Source organism: Oculina patagonica, chromosome 10, assembly GCF_052425735.1.
Source record: "Oculina patagonica isolate OP01 chromosome 10, crgOcupat, whole genome shotgun sequence".
Taxonomy (NCBI): Eukaryota; Metazoa; Cnidaria; class Anthozoa; order Scleractinia; family Oculinidae; genus Oculina; species Oculina patagonica.
In genome coordinates this window covers 14,487,322-14,504,635 of record NC_135767.1, presented here as the reverse complement: position 1 = coordinate 14,504,635, position 17,314 = coordinate 14,487,322, and the positions used below count along the sequence as shown (strand labels likewise).

Sequence of the window (17,314 nt, the reverse complement as noted above, 5' to 3'; positions counted from 1 at the left end):
TGAACAGCAAGGGTTAAGTACAATAGATTTTGAGTTTGTGAAAGTTGCTGACCACTTAACGTATTCGTCGCCCGGTCCATAGACAAAACATAGAAAGATATCCATCAATGTCACAAGTTGCTTGAAGAATAATCTTCAACATCCCCCAAAAGGATTCGAGTGCTTGACCTTCTGCCCACCAGTCAGCTACTTTACAAATGAATGTTACCTTAAAACAATTTGATTCAGGAGTTGTGAATAAAATAGAGTCAAACGAGAGGAAAGGCGATTGATTAAAAATAAATGATTTGAATCCAGGAGTAGCAGTAGTTTGCAAAGTAAGATCGTCCGCGTGAGGGTTGGCGTTAAAAGGACTGGGGAGGGGAGAGAAGTCTTTTGAGGGACAGTGTCACAGATGAGTTTAGTCTATTTTATTATTTTATTACGTTTTGCCAAATACTCGCTAAAAAACTTAATGCAAGCGACAAAATTTATTCTATGGGTCTACATGGCTAAACCAAAGCTTCATTAAAATCTTTTGAGATTTATAGAAAGTTCTGTAACAAAAAAAATAATAATAAACGACTGAAGATGAATGAATTCCGCTTCAGCTGCTCTGGGTACAAAAAAGGCCTGGCAAAACAAGGAAACATGTTTCCAGATACACTCCAAGCTCGCGCATGTTTTCGCAATGTTTCCCAGTTTTGCCATACGTGATGCATTGTTTTCAGCGTCCTTTTTTGTCTCCAAGAAGCAAAACTTGCTTCATCTGCAGGGTAGAAACATCTCGTGTTTCCGCGCGGTATGGAACAATAGCAAAACGAGAAACACATCTGGAAATATGTTTCGTCGTTTTGCCGGGCCTAAAATCAGTCTTTTGCAACATTTTTTTTCTAGAACTTCTCCCACTCGTTCACTAGCGACAACAGCAATTCCTCAAAAGCGGGGGCCTACACTGAAGTACGCCAGTCATAGGTCTTTTCAGGACGCGCAGGGGTCTAATATATTTCTGGTTCATTCTGAAGTCAAGCCCATTCGGGTTTTAAAACCACCTAACTTGAACCAAAATCCTTTTTTTTAACGGCACGACATAATCAAGTGAACATAAACATCTCACTAAGAAAAGTGCAAGCTGATTTTTCCTCAAAGCAACTAGTTTCTATTACTTCAAGCTTTCTCCAATGCAAGTTTAATTTCCTGACAGCCCAAGAACAATGGCTAATGATAATGTAGATGGAAACTACACAAGCAAACAGAACCAAGGACTCAGCGTGCCACCAGCAGACGTAGCTGAATTTTTGTCAGCTTTGCACATTTTCCTCTCCATCACCGCAACTTCGGGCAATACTCTGATCCTTTTTGCTTTGAAGAATGTCTTTTCTATTCATCCTTCGACAAAACTTTTCTTCCGATGTCTGGCGGTCACTGATCTTTGCGTTGGTCTTATTATACAACCACTCTATGCTACCCGCATCATGTCTCATAAGATAAATATTAACGCGAATATTTTATACTACGTTCATAACGCTTATGGATCTTTGGGTATGACACTATGTACCGTATCTGTGGCAACCTTGACTGCAATTAGTGTGGACAGACTTCTCGCACTATTGCTGGAACTGAGATACAGGCATGTCGTAACATTACGGCGAGTTCGTGGAGTAATAACTTGTTTTTGGCTAATAGCTTCTTCAATTGGATGGCTCTGGGTGTGGAGAAGAGATATCTCTGATAAGGTATCTTCTGTTGGATCAATACTTTGTCTGGTAACTTCGATCTTCTGTTACACAAAGATCCACCTTACACTACGACACCATCAAGCCCAAGTAAACAACAGTGCCCCCAGCCGACAACGGAGCAGAGAAGGGATTCCACTAAACATAGCAAGATACAGAAAGTCAGTTTCCACCATAATGTGGGTGCAGTTGGCATTAGTTGTGTGCTATGCTCCGTGGGGCATTGCGGCCATGCTAGATGCGAATGGAATAAAACACGTTATGGCCATGATGAGTGCTATAACTCTAGTGTGCTTAAACTCATCTCTAAATCCGATCTTTTACTGTTGGAAAATCAGGGAGGTAAGACAAGCAGTGAAAGGCATAATCAGGCAGCTTTACTGTTTATGAAGGGACTTTAAGATGGCGAGCAAATTTTTTTTGGGGGAGAAAATTAAAAAAAAATTTTTTTATTTTTTTTTTTTTTAAATTTTTAAGGGAAAAAAAAAAACAATAAATTTTTTTTCAAAAAAAATTTTCAAAATTTAAAAAAAAAAAAAAAAACGATTTCGGTTGTCGAAATAAAAAATGTCCTTAACGGTTAGCGCGAAATTGGACTCCGGATTGAAGGGTCCCGGGTACGCTTATAAAACCCCGCCGAGAAATTTGGGCACTGACCGTCAACATGAAAACTATTGTTCTTGCGCTAGACATTTTATTCTCATGCTTAAGTGCAACTCTTCACCCAGGTGTATACATGGTTACCGGCGAATTTAATGCTGACGATAGAATGCTAACATCCCAACCAGGGGGTTTAGAAATACTCCAGGTCGAAATAACAATAGTTTGCAGAACTATAAAGGTTACGAGTCCATTTGCTGCAAAAGGCCAAGTGGCAACTTCCCTTTTATACAGGTATCATGCTTAGCAACCGATGACAAAACATTAAAAAAATGGAAATGTTTCACAACAGACGTTAGGTTAGGTGCAACATAAACCGTGAACGGAAAGTTGGACGGTGTGGTATTGATATTGTCGAGCTAGTATCAGAAAGTGTCAACAATGTTTTAGGTTAGACAGTTAACAGCTTGTGTTGATTCCTCTTTGGACGAGTGTAAAATTATAATATTATGGCCTATACCAAAATTGCATAAATAATTCTTTTCTTATTCTCTTGGTTTAATATACTCGATTCAGGCAAGCCTAAAAGCGTAGCTCCCTAGTAAACTTTATATGGATTCCATTTCATTCCGGAATTTTCGCGAAGATACCATTAAAAATTTGGATTAATGAGAGAGAAACGTGACGTTGTCGCGTCTACTTTCTTCTGTTTAATGGTTAATTTATCATTAATTGACAGCGTTATTTTGAGTTTAAATATTGAGTTTGGTTTCTCGCATTCTATCCTGATTGCTTGAGGCTTTTCATGCGCGGTTTCCGGTTGCTATATGAAAAGAAGTTTCCAGATGATAAGAATGGCTTCTGTTTCTTTTTCTGTTTTTTTTTTTCTTTTTTTTTTTACTGGCCATGACCGACAGTTAATTTGCCAACTTTACAAGACCACCCAACAATTTGCTATGAAACTTGTTTGTAAGGCTTTCGTCAAAATGAAAGCCAACTGAGGCACCATCCACACTGCCCGGGTGCGCTCTCCCGCCCCGTCCCCTCGGCGGTCCGCGGGCCCGCTCACCATGGCGTGGCTGGGCGTGGGTTGTGGCCACGTGGTTGGCTCCCTCTTTGCCCTCTCTGCGTTCGCCGGTCGCGCGTCCCCGGTCGGGGGCTGAAGCTAGCTAAACATGCAAACAGTCAGTTTTACCTTCATTTAGTACGATTTTTAACATCAGTATAAGGCCCTGTCCATATTAACCCCGGTAAATTTGAAAATGGAGAAATTTGATAACGCCGTGTAAAAATTTGATGTTTTCCGTCCCCATTGACCCGGGTAAATTTGAAAATGAGACGCTTAATTGCACGGAGAGTTATTACGCATGCACAGAGCTATTGTTAAGCTATTTTAACCTTTTGCTTTGACAGGCATCACATGACTATTTGACGTCAGTGTTTTCAAAAAGTCCCGTTTTCGCGCGATTTCGCGGTCTTACACTACACCACCTAGCAGGCGTTTTTAAATTTTCCCCACTTTGAAGAGCGTTTTTGAAAAATACCGTTTTCGGAGAGCGAAAACGCCGTTTCAGTGTGGACGGTTGGCCTATCCCGAGAAATTAAAAACAAATGCGTTTTCAAATTTACCCGGGTTAGTGTGAACAGGGCCTTAGAAACACTGGTGTTCCAAGGCGTATTGAGCGAGTGCATGAGCGAGCGAGGGAGAGAGAGTAAATGAGTAAGCGAGTGATCGTATGAGTGTCTCAATACGAAAGGAATTAGCCTGCGCCTCTTTGTAAAAGACCGTACGTCAACAAAACCATTTGTTGCAAAATCTTTGGAATAGCTCATCTACTTGATTTGTCAAAAACTACAATGAGCAGAAATGATTTAGTACAAGGAGTTTATTTATTCAGAACGTGTATAAAAATTCCCTCTCCCTTAAAATAGAAAAATTGCAAGTTGTTTCACATTATCAATAAATAAAAATTATTCACAGGCATTTTTGTTTTATTCTCAGTGACGTCCTCTTTGACTGCTAAATAAGGACTGAGTGATTGTAAGGGGGTGAACTGCATTTTCTGTACCCAGCCTCGAGATTGATAAAAAACAAAATGAAACAAATTTGAAAACGTCAGCCTTACGTTTCCGAGTCCATTGCCACTATAACCCATTTCTATTCCGGTTGGTCTTCTTTACTTTCAGATAGATTTGATTTTTTTTTCGACTACTGCTCAACAAAACTAAACCATTGCTTTTGGGTCTACGGAATTGCAGGGGGAGGGGGGAGGGGGCGTTTTTAAGCTTCTCAAATCTTGAGAAGTATTCTCTGAGATTTTTTCTCGTTGGTCCTTTTAACTTTCAGATGGATTTGATTTTTTTTTTTGAGTACTGCTCAACAAAACTAAACCGATTCTTTTGGGTTTTCGGTATTCCAGTGGCCGTTTTTGAGCTTCTCAAAATCATGGAAAAATAGACAACAGTTTGAACTGCTTTGTTTAAGATGAGATCATAAAAATCCGAACGTGGATATTCGCGCTGTGTTCTGATCTACACTCCTTTCCTGCTCTTTCACATCCCTCGCGTGTTATATGTAACCTTCACGCTCAGTCTGAAGCCATTTAAAAAACTGCAGTATCACTATCATCATCCGAATCATCATCATCTCCGGAAATCATGATTTCTATGTCATCGTCATCATCATCATCGTCATCATCGTTGTCATCGTCATCATCATCGACGTCATCTTCTTCTTCGCCGCCTTCGTCGGATTCCTACAAGTAAAGAAAAAAAATGGTCAACCATGCCAGACTGAATTGCGCGACAAAGAAGGAATACAACACAAAGAGGCGACGTCACCTTTTTGACTTAGCAGGACGGGGAATTTCCTGTTTTTTTGTTCTTTTTGTCTTCCGACGGTCTCAGATGGTCCTACTATACTGTAAAGAAGTGTCGACTTGGCGATCACCTCGAGCTTGCTCTATAGGGTATACTTCTTGAATTTGTAAGCTTGTTTGCAGGCTTGCTCCAATCTTAGAAGTTAGTAGTACTAAAGCAAACGAGTCAAAAACGTATAAGGTCGTTATATTGTCTGTTTTTATAAGCCGGGATCGATCGCTGATCTGGTACACGTCAGGTAAATAGAAACGTTTCTATTTTCCGAATCTCTGACCATCCCAGAGAATCGGGGACATCTACGTTTTTATAAGTCGTGAATGGCTGGAAAACCGGGTAAAGACGAATTTTCCGATCTTCGGAAATTTTCTGACGTCTGAAAATCACGTAAAAACTGAACTGTTTTTTTTTTTTGGAATGGCTTATTTCGACAATAACATTTAACGTGCACTAGTGTTAGTAATAAAGCATGCAGACGCATTGAGATAAAGGTGTAACAAAACCAAAATCTCAAATTAAAGCATTTTACAAGCTATGTACCAGACCCCCTATACTTCTCTTACCTGCTCGTCCTCATCCTCAGCCCTCCGCATTCTCCCAACTTCATACACACGACAAACACTCTCGTCTGTGCTGGCCTGGTTCTGAAAAAAACGGTGGGCATTTTGGAATATTAAAGTTGGTTCAAGTCTGTCTGTCTGTCTGTCTGTCTGTCTGTCTGTCTGTCTGTCTGTCTGTCTGTCTGTCTGTCTGTCTGCCTGTCTGTCTAGCCACTGAGCATGTCGGTAAAAGGGCAGAGGCTACACCGTACAACGTCAAATGATCTGAGACAAGCTTACTTCAATAACGGCCACGAAACTGTCAGTTACATCTGTGCACAAGTCAAAGATCGTTTTCTTGACGTCGATTGTCGCTGAAAGAACGGAAAGTACAGATAGTTAACTTCACGACGCACTTCTCGTTTTAACGAGATGTAATAAATAAATAAGTAATTAACAAACAAACTAAAAGATAACAATTTTGAATTCTCGAGATATTCGAGAGGTCCCATTCATTAAATCGATCATTTTTATGCATTTCTTTTTATTTCATTTCATTTCATTTTTTTTTATGTTCACAACATAATTGCATTGCAAAGGGGTGCGGAGGGGCAACATGAGTGTTAATATTTTTTCGACACTTTTGACCATGTAAATAATAGAAGATGGTAAATTTTAAGCTCGGTAATAAATAATGAAGATGAAGTGTTCAACATGACACGAGCATGGGACAAGATCGGTCCCCGACGGGTCGACCCATGGCCTCCCAGATCCGGTTGGGCGCTCTACCAACTGGCTCGGGACTCGTGTGAGCTGGGCCGTTTTCTGGTTGTGTGACACGCGTCCGCATCTGCTGGATCGCATGTCGTTCATCAGTTGTGTTTGATGGTATGCTCGGTATTATGAGATGAAGTGTTCACATGACTCGAGCATGGGACAAAAAAATATCGGTCCCCGAGTCGAGCGCTGGAAAACGCGCCTGAGCCAAGACACCTCGTCTGCTCTGATAGGTCAAGACACGTTACAATTAACCAATTAAAAACACCCAGCAGGCGCAAACCCAAAGCCAAAACATAGCTGTACTTTCGATAGTCGATCGAGACCCACTCTTGAAATTAAAAGAGATTATTCTGCAATATTTAAACTCACCAATAGGTTGGTAGTCTGTCGCATCGAACGTTCTAAATGATGACTCAAATGGTCCCAGCAAACTGGAGGCCAGCGGTATTTCCAGTGGATCGGACTGGTGTTTCACTAAAAGGGAAATCAAAAGATACTTTTCAGAGAAGGGTTCGTTTTGCATCAAACCCTCAAAAGTGGATCGCGCAGTTTTAGCCAAACAAAATCCAAGGACTTTTCGAGGTCACAAAATTTCTTTGCAAGCACATGATCTCATTGTTTAGAACTACGAAGTCACCAATCACCCCCCCAAAACAAATTTTTTTTTATAAGAAATATATATTTAATATATTTTTTTTTGTATTATAAGGGTTTTTTGGGGTTTTTTATAATTTTTTTTAAATATAAAAAATTTATATTTTTGTTGGGAAAAAAAAAAAAAAAAAAATATTTTTTAAAAAAAATTATATTTTAGAAAAAAAAAATAAAGACCCCCGGGGCGGGGGGCGGGGGGGGAAAAAAAAAAAAAAAAAAAAAAAAAAAATTATTTTTTTAATTTTTTTCGCTCTTTTTTAAAAAAAACAAAAATTTTTTTTTTTTTCTTATTTTTTTTTCCCAAAATAAAAAAAAAATTTTTTTTTATAAAAAAAAAAAAAATTTTTTTTTTTTTTAGTTGCTTACCAATAATATCAAACCAAAATATAACAAAAAAAAAAAAAAAACCCTTTACAAAACTCCTTTAAAAATTTTGAAAAAATTAATATAAATGCGTAACAATCCCCTTTTGGGGCGTTGGAAAACGCCCTACAAAAATATTGATGTATAAAAACGAGAGCTCCATTATTCAAATTTCAAAAACGTGCAAGACCGTTTCATTAAAAAATGCAAGAACCATTTTATTAAGGACACAAAACTGAAAAATAACAAACACTACTTATTATGTAAAACGGTTTGAACGTATTAAAAATTCTTCAGGGTGAATATCAAAATGTACTTGAATAATCAATTGGAAGAAAAGCTCTTTCTGGGTAATATAATAACAGTCCCTCTGTTGGAAGTGTCATAGTAATAACAAGTGAATACAACATAAACCTTGGTGTATTTTTAGGTTATATACCGTACGTTCAACTACCAAGTCCATTTTTCAAGCACTTTCAAGGCCTAAAATCAACAACTTGTTTTACGAGGGTTGACGTCAGTCTGACGAAACCTGTGGCCCGATCCCGATCGAATGATTAAGGTTGAATTTCAAATTCTAGGACTTTCAAGGTGCGTAGGAACCCTGAAAAGGCCATGTAAACAGATAAAATTTTTTGGGGGATTAATCAGCAGTCCAAAACTTTAACATATTTTCTTACCTCCGTACATGACGTCACCACTGTTGTTGAAAATCACGTGACACTGATCCAGTGACGGACAGGTGTCAAGCAAATGAAACGAGCGAAGATCCCACTGTATGTTTAGTCAAGGATCAACCAGATAAACTTTTTAAAAAAAATTTAAAAAAAATAAAAAAAAAAAAAAAAAAAAAGGAGGGGGGTTGGAACCAATTTAAATTAAAATAATTTTATTTTTTTTTTTTTTTTTTTTTTTTCTTTTTTTTTTTTTTTTTTGGGGGATATATCAAACACTCAACAGTTTCATCCGCTCTCCAAACACCCCCAAATTCTTCAAAAATACTCCCCTGCGCGTCGTATTTTCAACTCTCTTCTCGGTGTTTGGATATCCCGATGAAACACTGCCTCTCGTGTTTGATATATTACTTATAAATTGTTCCCCTTGGTCCAAGGGTAGTAACAGAAAAGTCGCAAATCACTCACTATACAGTCGAAGCTCTCGTAAGCGGACATCCTCGGGACGCGAAAAAAGTGTCCGTAACTGGAGCTGGCCGCTTACGAGAATGGTTCTCGTAAGCGGCCACTAGAATTGAAGGGGATAGATGGCCGCTTACGGGAGCTTACCCAGCTAGCAAAAACTGCACGGACGTGGATGACAACAAAACAAACACTGAAATATGGTACTGTAACCACTGTAAAATCATTGTGACGAACAGCGATGTGAAGTTCATTGATAAAAACAAGATACATAGGTTGTTAATAGGATTTTCTATTGGGTGTCCGCTTACAGGAGCTTAAAAACAAAGAAAAAGTCTAAGTCGTAATCTCTGAAAGTGTCCGCAGCCGCTTACGGGAATGTCCGCTTTACGAGAATGTAAAAATACAGAGTTTGTATGGGAGTTAAAGCTGGGTTTCAAATAAGGCGGCCGTAAGCAGAGCTGTCCGCTTACGAGAGTGTCCGTTAAGAGAGCTTCTACTGTATTACAAAAAAATATATATTTAACAAACTCATGTTGCTAATTAAAATTAAAAAAAAAAAAAGACGGCAGAAAAACGGAAGATATCGCCTCTAGAAGTTTGCCGACAAAGCCTTTAATTTTAAAGAGGCAAAATTTTCAATCACCGGTGGCAAATCGCCCTACGTTTTGTATTTTTTAAGCCATTGTTTCACATTCTTTTCTTAAACCACCTTTACTGAATATCATCTACTTCGGATCTCCACTCAAGTGCGTCATAAATTCCGGTTAACGCCCACGTCGCAAGTGGAGGTTAGGTACCCCGGGGGCTGCAATCGCAATCACACCCCCAAGGCGCCAGAACACCCGACTGGCCTGCCCAAACCGGCAACCCAGCCATGAGCCTCCCATGCCAGGCCCCCGAACCCGAGCACCCGTCACACTCAAGTCCAAATGGCTCAGTGGAAGAAAACTGAACACAAGGTCCCAGTAAATGGCCCACACCCCAGGGAGGGAGGGAAGGGAACGCTGAGAACGCTACTACAAACTAACACAAAACACCACGCCGATCGAACTACGAACAACAAACGCAAGCACATGGGATAGCTACGCATGTACCAAAGGGAAACACCGCTGGACCAGACTCGACCCAGCACTTCAGCAACCATGTGAACACCACCAGAACGCTACTAACAAACATACGCCAAACGCTTAACGCTACAAACGCCTGAAACACTAGAAACACGCTAATGACTTGCTCCTTGTCGTTAACTATGTTAAATTACATTTAACTGTATTTAAAAGGAACGAAGATTAGAAATTACTAAACATTTAATAATAGTTTGCTAATGAAATGATATAAATGTAAATTTTAGTTGATAAAGTTGTCATCAAGTGATTAAAGTATTATGCCAATGCGAGAGAACACGAGATTAAACCCAACTGCGGACGAGCAAAAGAAACGTAAGAAAACGATCTGAAGAGCACGGAATCTCAGTTAATCGAACAAAGATGAATCACACCACAGTCAACTTCACATTACTTAGTTGAGGTTTTGCATTTTTTTTCTAAATATCCCGCAAAATTTCTCCTGACCTTTATGCTACATTTAAAGTCATTCTTCGCCACACGCACGCAACAACTGAATTGACGTCTTTCTTATGTTGTGTCGTTTCTATAGTAATGCTACTATCGAAGATTTTTAGTCAAGATGATTGGGTTCTATATTCTTACAATGTACCTCCTGGGTTTCAATATAGAAATAAAAGAGAAGTTATTTATTGATCAAAGACCAAGGATACAATTTCCGAGTTGATAATGATCTCTAGCCCTGACGGATGAAACACACCGCTGACAAAGTTGTTAAACTTGTCAAACTTGTGTATAACCCGTTTTCCTTTGACATCCCATAATACACCATCATTCAGTACCAGGTCGTCGGTCGGGTTGAACGAGGCGAGGTTCTTGGAGTAGTTGTTGGTGTTGTTGGAGTCGTGAAGAGTAAGGATTTTGTGACCTGTTGCTGTGTCGTATATCTGAGATTTGAAGGAAAAAAAGAAGAAAAAAGAAAGGAAATAGAATATTAGAGCTGAATTTAGATGACTAATAATATTTCGGAACTTCTGCTTATATGACTTTTCCGAATCTTGGTTAGGATATGTATTTAAGGGACTGTGTCACTGCTGAGTTAAGTTCAGATTTTTAAGTTTTGCCAAATACTTGCTATGAAACCAATGTTTGCAAAGAAATTACTCCATTAGATCCAAATGATAATTATAATGATAATGATAATGCATCATAGCGCATTTTCCATATGTGTATGTTCAAATGCGCTTTACACGTACTGTATACAATTTAAGATACAATTGTAAAGGCCAGACCACAACACCGGGAGCTTCGTGCCCTGCTCTTTGCGAATAGCGTGTGGGTTCTTTAACGTCCCCTGTTATAAGACTGAAGATACAGGAGACGGGACCTACGGTTTATCGTCCTTTTCCGAGAAGACTAGAATGTCTAGCCATTTGCAGATATAATTACAAAGGCAGCACATTCTCCTCAGTTATTTTAAGACCCTGAGTGTTGGTCCGGTCTGGGGTTCGAACCCACGACCTCCCGCACAAAAAATCATAGCTTCCGCACACAAAACCATAGCTTCATTGCAACGAAATTTGTCTCCCGGGCGTTAGAATTTAAAGTTACAAGCAAGCGAGACAAACTTTGAAAACTGTTCAGCCCAACAATATTTCAAAACTCATATCGCAATCCGTTTCAATCTTCGTCACTTGGCCATCCGTTCCTTCTTTTGTATTTGCTGTGTTATTTTTATATTTCACCGAATTTGATAGTCATTTCCGATGCCTAAATTTGGCTAAAATCCGTGTCACATTCCCTTTAAGTTAAAATAAACTGATTCCAGAAATTGAACAGAACCATATAAACCTATTTTTCACCGGGGGCGATTTTGTAAAATTTCAATTAAACCCTAAACATCCTCAATTTACATCCCCTAAGAGAGACGACGAGCATCCCCGCCCCTCCCCCCGGGGGGGGGGGGTGGGCTCCGTGTAAGTCTACTTACATGAGCAGTCGCATCGTGTGTTCCAATGATTCTCTCTTCTGATAAATTACTAAACTTGACCCATGTGTCTTCGCTAAATGAATGTCTATACGAGTAAAAAGAAAACCAACATCGGTTACTGATTATGCGATGAATGAGATCAGTGAAAAACTTTTCACGCGTTTTTAAAGCTTAAACATAAGTAGTCACCGAGCCAAACGCCGGCTTTAATGCGCAGGAAAAAATGAAACCGGTTGTCAGTACGGAAAAAGCTGTAGCCGGTTGCAAGCGCGGGAAAACGCGTGGCCGGTTGAAAGCGCGCGAAGACCTGTCACCGGCTGCAAGCGCGGGAAAACATGTAACCGGTTGCACGCGCGGAAAACTTTGTAACCGGTTCCAAGCGCGGGAAATCATGAAACCTGTTACAAACGCGGTAAAACATGTAACCGGCTGCATGCGCGGGAAACTTTGTAATCCGTTCAACGCGCAGGAAATCATGAAACCTGTTACAAGGGCGGTTAAACATGTAACCGGCTGCAGACGCGGGAGAACACGTTTTCCGGTTGCATGCGCGGGAAAACAGTTGCACGAGCGGGAAAATTTGTAACGGGTTGCAAGCGCGGGAAATCATGAAACCCGTTACAAGTGCAGAAAACATGTATTGTAACCGATTGCTGTAGGCTTTAATAATGGCGAAATAAAAAAAAAAAACACAAAAAACAACAACAACAAAAAATCACTCACTTCATTTCGAAGACGTCTCCGAATGCCCAAAGAGCACATGGAGGCAAGGCGGATGATGACGAAGTTAACAAGAGTTCGCGGTCCTGGAAATCGATAAAAGGTGTTATTAATGAACAAAACGTTTCTATGATCGTTCGGATTTCTTCACCAAGTAAAGGTATGCTATGATGAAGTAGCGGAAGAAATAACAAGGGTACATGTACCGTAGAAAGGCATCATCATTTTTTTTTTACTCACATTGCAACGTTTTGTTTACTTGACCGTGTGTTGAACTTATGTGGACAGCGAAAAACAAAACACTCTCTTTAGTGCAAAGAAAAGTCAGAAAAGAACAAGTTTGATCAATGTTAATGCTACTTTATGCGATTATCTACTACTCTTCAGACACTTATTTCATAACTTAACTATAAGTTCATTTTTAGACCATTGATGCTTAATTGCGAGATTTTATGGCGGCTTCAAAGTTGGGATTTTTAACGGGTTGTATGCGGACAGCTATTTTTCATAAAAAAGCGTAATTTGTAAAACGTCTACACCGTTAAAATCATTACTTTATTATTCCAAGTAACACTTGACGGGTTTAACTAAATTCATGTATAAAGCAAAAACAACAACAACAACGTTAAATATTTTCTAACCTTTGAGCACTGACACATGGAAATCGCTCTGTCTGCACTACAGAGATAAGTCGCTTCTTCCTTCAAGGAAAAAAATAGCAGGTTATGAAAGAACGATACAATTGTATATAGAAGACTTTCAATCCAGTGTAGGCCAGTAGAACATGTTACCTGTCCCGTGATTAAGTTGTACTCCTTGAGCTCGCCTATTTGCGTACCAAGTAAAACGGACTTGCCATCAGGCTGGAAAGGAAAAAGAAAATTAGTATAGACCAAAGGCAGAAACACAACAGACACCACCCCCCCCCTCTCCCGGAAGAGAACTGGAGATCAACAAAGATCACTGCGTCACGCAATTTTCTTTTTCGGAGACCACCTTTTCAATTGAATAAGGCTGTTCACAGCCTCTCTATTTTTCAACGCAAAATAACGCGAAATATACAGCGAGCGAAGCGAGTGCGAGGCATGAGGGACTGTTGGGACCCCCACCCCTCACCCACTTGCGCCTTCCAAGTAGTTCTGGCGTCCAGTTCCTGTGGAATTCTTTCCCACGCTCAACGATCCAAGAAAAATACGAGAAATAAAGGACTGTAAACAGTCTATGATTGAATTCGCTATACTGCTCAGTGACTTCAGATAACAAGGATTCCATTGGAAAAATCAGTTCTTGATTAAGTCTTCAACTTACCGCAAACGAGGCACAAGTAAAAAGGCTGTTTTCCTCAGTGTCTCGAATGGCCCTGAGAGGTTTAAACCTTATAGTGCAAACAAACAAAACAATATTACAAAGGGATTCTATGGAGAGGCACAATTGAAGAAAACTGAATGCAGGCGGAATTTCATCAAAAACTGACAGCTTTATTTTCATTTTAAAGTTTACAGATCAAAATTGAGGAAGATAGTCGTGACAGCCATTAAAAAAAACCTACCTGCCGTAAACAAACCGTCGATTTAGTCTCGAGCCATAAAAGCCTCCGTGGCGAGGAATAACCTGCAAGCAAATCAAGTCCAAACAAATAAAATGGATTGGCTTTGAACTGAGTGTAGTGTAAAACCACAATTAAAACAGAACACAAGACAATTACAACAAACAGATTAACACAAAAAATAATGAATTAAAGATCACTCAAAACAAACCCACGAAACCCACACAGCGCGCGAGAAAACGAGTGTGATTGACGCCATTTGTTTTAATTGAATCAATCAATGACTGAATCAATCAATCAATCCATCTGATCGGCATCTGACTGGTTGAGAAAGTGGCACGAGTTTCTAAAACCAATCACCGTGCGTAGTAATGTAAAACCAAGGTAATTCTGGATTCTTTTCGACACTCAATTGAAAACCGTTTTATCAAGAGTAAGATATGGAGAGTTAAATCTCCAGGTTCAATATAAGCATATACATGTATTTTTCCTTTAGATGGTATTGCGACTGAGATGACCATAGGTTTCATCGACATGACCAGCCCACTGAAAAGTTATTATCTCAGGGCAAACTACAGTTACTTGCGGTGTTATTCTGTTATTATATTCAAAGGCAATACTAACAGCAACAATGATCTCCTTACCTCCCTTCGCTTTAACCTTGTGGTCATGTTAGACGGAGCGTAATATCTGAACTTTGGTTCAGGACATTTGTGAGGCCTGGGAGAGATAAAAGAGGAAGATTAGAAACTTTCCAATGCTACGCACGTTTCAAAGTTAGAAGCGTACACTAACAGTGCTTTTTTATGACTGGTGTAAAACTAAAACTTAAGTGTCTAGGGTTAGAAAAAGTGAGGTGAACCTGTTCACGGCTGGCAACGAAAATAAGCAGCCACAGTAATTGCGGGAAAGCATGCAACAAGTGGTAAGCGCGAAGACCACGTATCTTATTGCAGGCGCGGGAAAGCAGGTAGACCATGCCAAGGGCGGGAAACCGTGTCACCCGTGTTAAACCGTGGTTTTATTGCATGTTACACAGGGAACCTACTATACTAACCGGTGGTGAAATCAAATCCTTTTGGTTGGATGTTTTATTCTTCGTTCTTCCCTTATGTATTTTACACAAACAACATTTTCATTGTTAGCTAAACGTTATGTGACGTAATATAGGTTAAGTAAGAAATGAAACTCTTGCATAAGAGGAAAATTTCTACCCTTGGGTTTTCGCAAGCAATGCAACGAAACCGCAAGCACAAGAGCCGATATGAACACTGAGAGACGCAGCGCAAAGCACAAACACGAGGATCAAAACATTTGTTCCCTGTGTTAATGCTTGCCCGTGTTTAAAACCAGTCTTATTAAGGTCATTAACAACTCACCGCAGTAGCGAGAAAGGTGGCCCTGCGGACACTGGATTGTTGCACTGAGCGTGCTGCTCACGGAGATACCGCGTTACGATCAAGTCTAGTGTAGGTGGCGATGGCGGGCGCGTGGTTCGAGGAAGATCGGGAAGAAGCCGCTAAAAAATGAATAAAAGCTTAATATAAGTTTGCATGTATATCATAAAAAAAGATTGGAGTTAGTCGAATTATACTGCCTAAGAGACAACCAAAGTGAGTGATAGACAAAACCGTTCTTTGAAAAGTTTTGACTATATTTTTGATAATCGCTCAACGCTTTAACGGTTTGAACTTTGCGACTGATGAGGGGGTTATTCCCGAAACGTTTCGCAAAACGAGACAACATTTAAGCACTTTTATGAAAAGACCATTTTATAGTACATTAAAAAAGTGCCACACCGCAACTTATTATTTTTATCTATAGAAATTTGTTTTCCCATTTGTTCTGTTTAAGAATGATTCCCATCAATAATATTCACCTTTTCCACGGGTGTTCCTGGGTCGTTGAATCTGTAGCGTGACAAGGATGGGGTGCCAGGTGTGCTAACAGCTGACGACACTGCAGACATGCTTGAGGTGTGATTGAAACGAACCTGTCACCAAGAATGGACACCTTGTCATAAGTTTCAAGGAATAATGCAAATCCGTTCAAAACATAAACAACGAACATAAACAATGCTGCCTTTGCAATAACATCTGCAAATGGTTAGATATTCTAGTCTTCTTGGATAAGGACGATAAACCGTAGGCCCCGTCTCCTGCATCTTCAGTGTTATGATCAGCAGGGGACGTAAAAGAGCCCACACGCTTATCGTAAAGAGTAGGGCATGGAGTTCCCGGTGTTGTGGTCTGGTCTTTGCCCGTTGTACTGTGCTTACTGTGAAATGCTCGGAGATATTAGCTGTATAAGCCACTCTTCAAAATCCGAGGGTAAACAAAGTGATGATGATGATGATGATGATGATGATGATGATGATGATGATGATGATGAACAACAACAACAACAAAATTTACATTCGATACCTTTCTATTTGTAGGTGTAGACATCAGATTTGCTTCCGGTTTGGGATCGGGTAATTTTGCCTCCCTTCGTAAAACGTCTGCTGTCTCGTGAAGGCCTGTATAAAACATACCAATATTAACGTAATGTATCAAACACTAGCGACAGTATTTTATCGGGTATTGAAATATCGGGTATTGAAAATACTACGCGCAGCGGAGTATTTTTGACGAAATTCGAGGTGTTTGGATAGCCGATGAAATACTGTCACGAGTGTTTGATATAATTATTTTCTCGATCGAAACAAAAACTACGGAGTATATGGAAAAAGAAAATCGTAAAAACCTACTCGATTGTAAATGTTTTATTAAATTGAACCCCGGAACAAACCTTGGGCTTTAAGGTGACTATGGACAAGCTGTAGCAGCTCTTTTGCAGGGTATGAAATGTGAGTCTGAGCGACAACATCGGCCTGGAAAAAATAATAATAAAACAGTTTACTGCACAGTAGAACTTTTAGCCAGTGCAGGAAGTTGTTCTAACTTGTCAGTCTGTGGATGAAATCCTAGTGTGTGACCATTCAAATGGAAGTTATTGAGCAGTACTTTCATGTGGTACTGTTTATTATGCTGTACTAGGTGGTTTAAGTTTAAATTCTGTGGATGAAACCCTAGTGTGTGACCATTTTAAATGAAAGCTTTTTAGCAGTTTTTTCATAAGGTACTGTTAATAATGCTGTACAGGTGGTTTTAACTTTGACGACTCTGAATGAAACCTTAGTACGTAACCAATTACCATTCAAATGAAATCTATTGATCAGTGCTTTATTGTGGTACTGTTTATTATGCTGCACAAGGTGGCTCTAACTTTAAGTCTGTGGAAGAAACCCTAGTGTGTGACCATTCGACTGAAAGCTATACTTCCACA

General features: G+C 39.7%; 2 protein-coding genes across 2 annotated transcripts in view; one reads left to right on the top strand and one right to left on the bottom strand.

Annotated features, from left to right (window-relative positions):
- The window catches only part of LOC144629101 (transmembrane protein 121B-like), a 272,095-nt gene that overhangs the window by 29,047 nt on the left and 225,734 nt on the right, over window positions 1-17,314 (top strand). The gene's annotated exons all lie outside the window — the stretch shown is intronic.
- LOC144628971 (DDB1- and CUL4-associated factor 1-like) overlaps window positions 4,185-17,314 on the bottom strand; it is a 39,320-nt gene continuing 26,190 nt past the window's right edge. The window contains exons 19-35 of the mRNA XM_078487106.1: window positions 16,778-16,859; window positions 16,411-16,505; window positions 15,867-15,980; window positions 15,367-15,506; window positions 14,632-14,707; window positions 13,991-14,052; window positions 13,750-13,816; window positions 13,233-13,304; window positions 13,083-13,142; window positions 12,445-12,527; window positions 11,722-11,806; window positions 10,445-10,678; window positions 8,209-8,302; window positions 6,881-6,985; window positions 6,032-6,105; window positions 5,756-5,836; window positions 4,185-5,071 (exon numbers count right to left, since the gene is read on the bottom strand). Of these exons, the coding sequence (XP_078343232.1) occupies window positions 4,919-5,071; window positions 5,756-5,836; window positions 6,032-6,105; window positions 6,881-6,985; window positions 8,209-8,302; window positions 10,445-10,678; window positions 11,722-11,806; window positions 12,445-12,527; window positions 13,083-13,142; window positions 13,233-13,304; window positions 13,750-13,816; window positions 13,991-14,052; window positions 14,632-14,707; window positions 15,367-15,506; window positions 15,867-15,980; window positions 16,411-16,505; window positions 16,778-16,859 (1,677 nt within the window). The 3' untranslated portion in view covers window positions 4,185-4,918. The remainder of the gene's footprint in view (window positions 5,072-5,755; window positions 5,837-6,031; window positions 6,106-6,880; window positions 6,986-8,208; window positions 8,303-10,444; window positions 10,679-11,721; window positions 11,807-12,444; window positions 12,528-13,082; window positions 13,143-13,232; window positions 13,305-13,749; window positions 13,817-13,990; window positions 14,053-14,631; window positions 14,708-15,366; window positions 15,507-15,866; window positions 15,981-16,410; window positions 16,506-16,777; window positions 16,860-17,314) is intronic.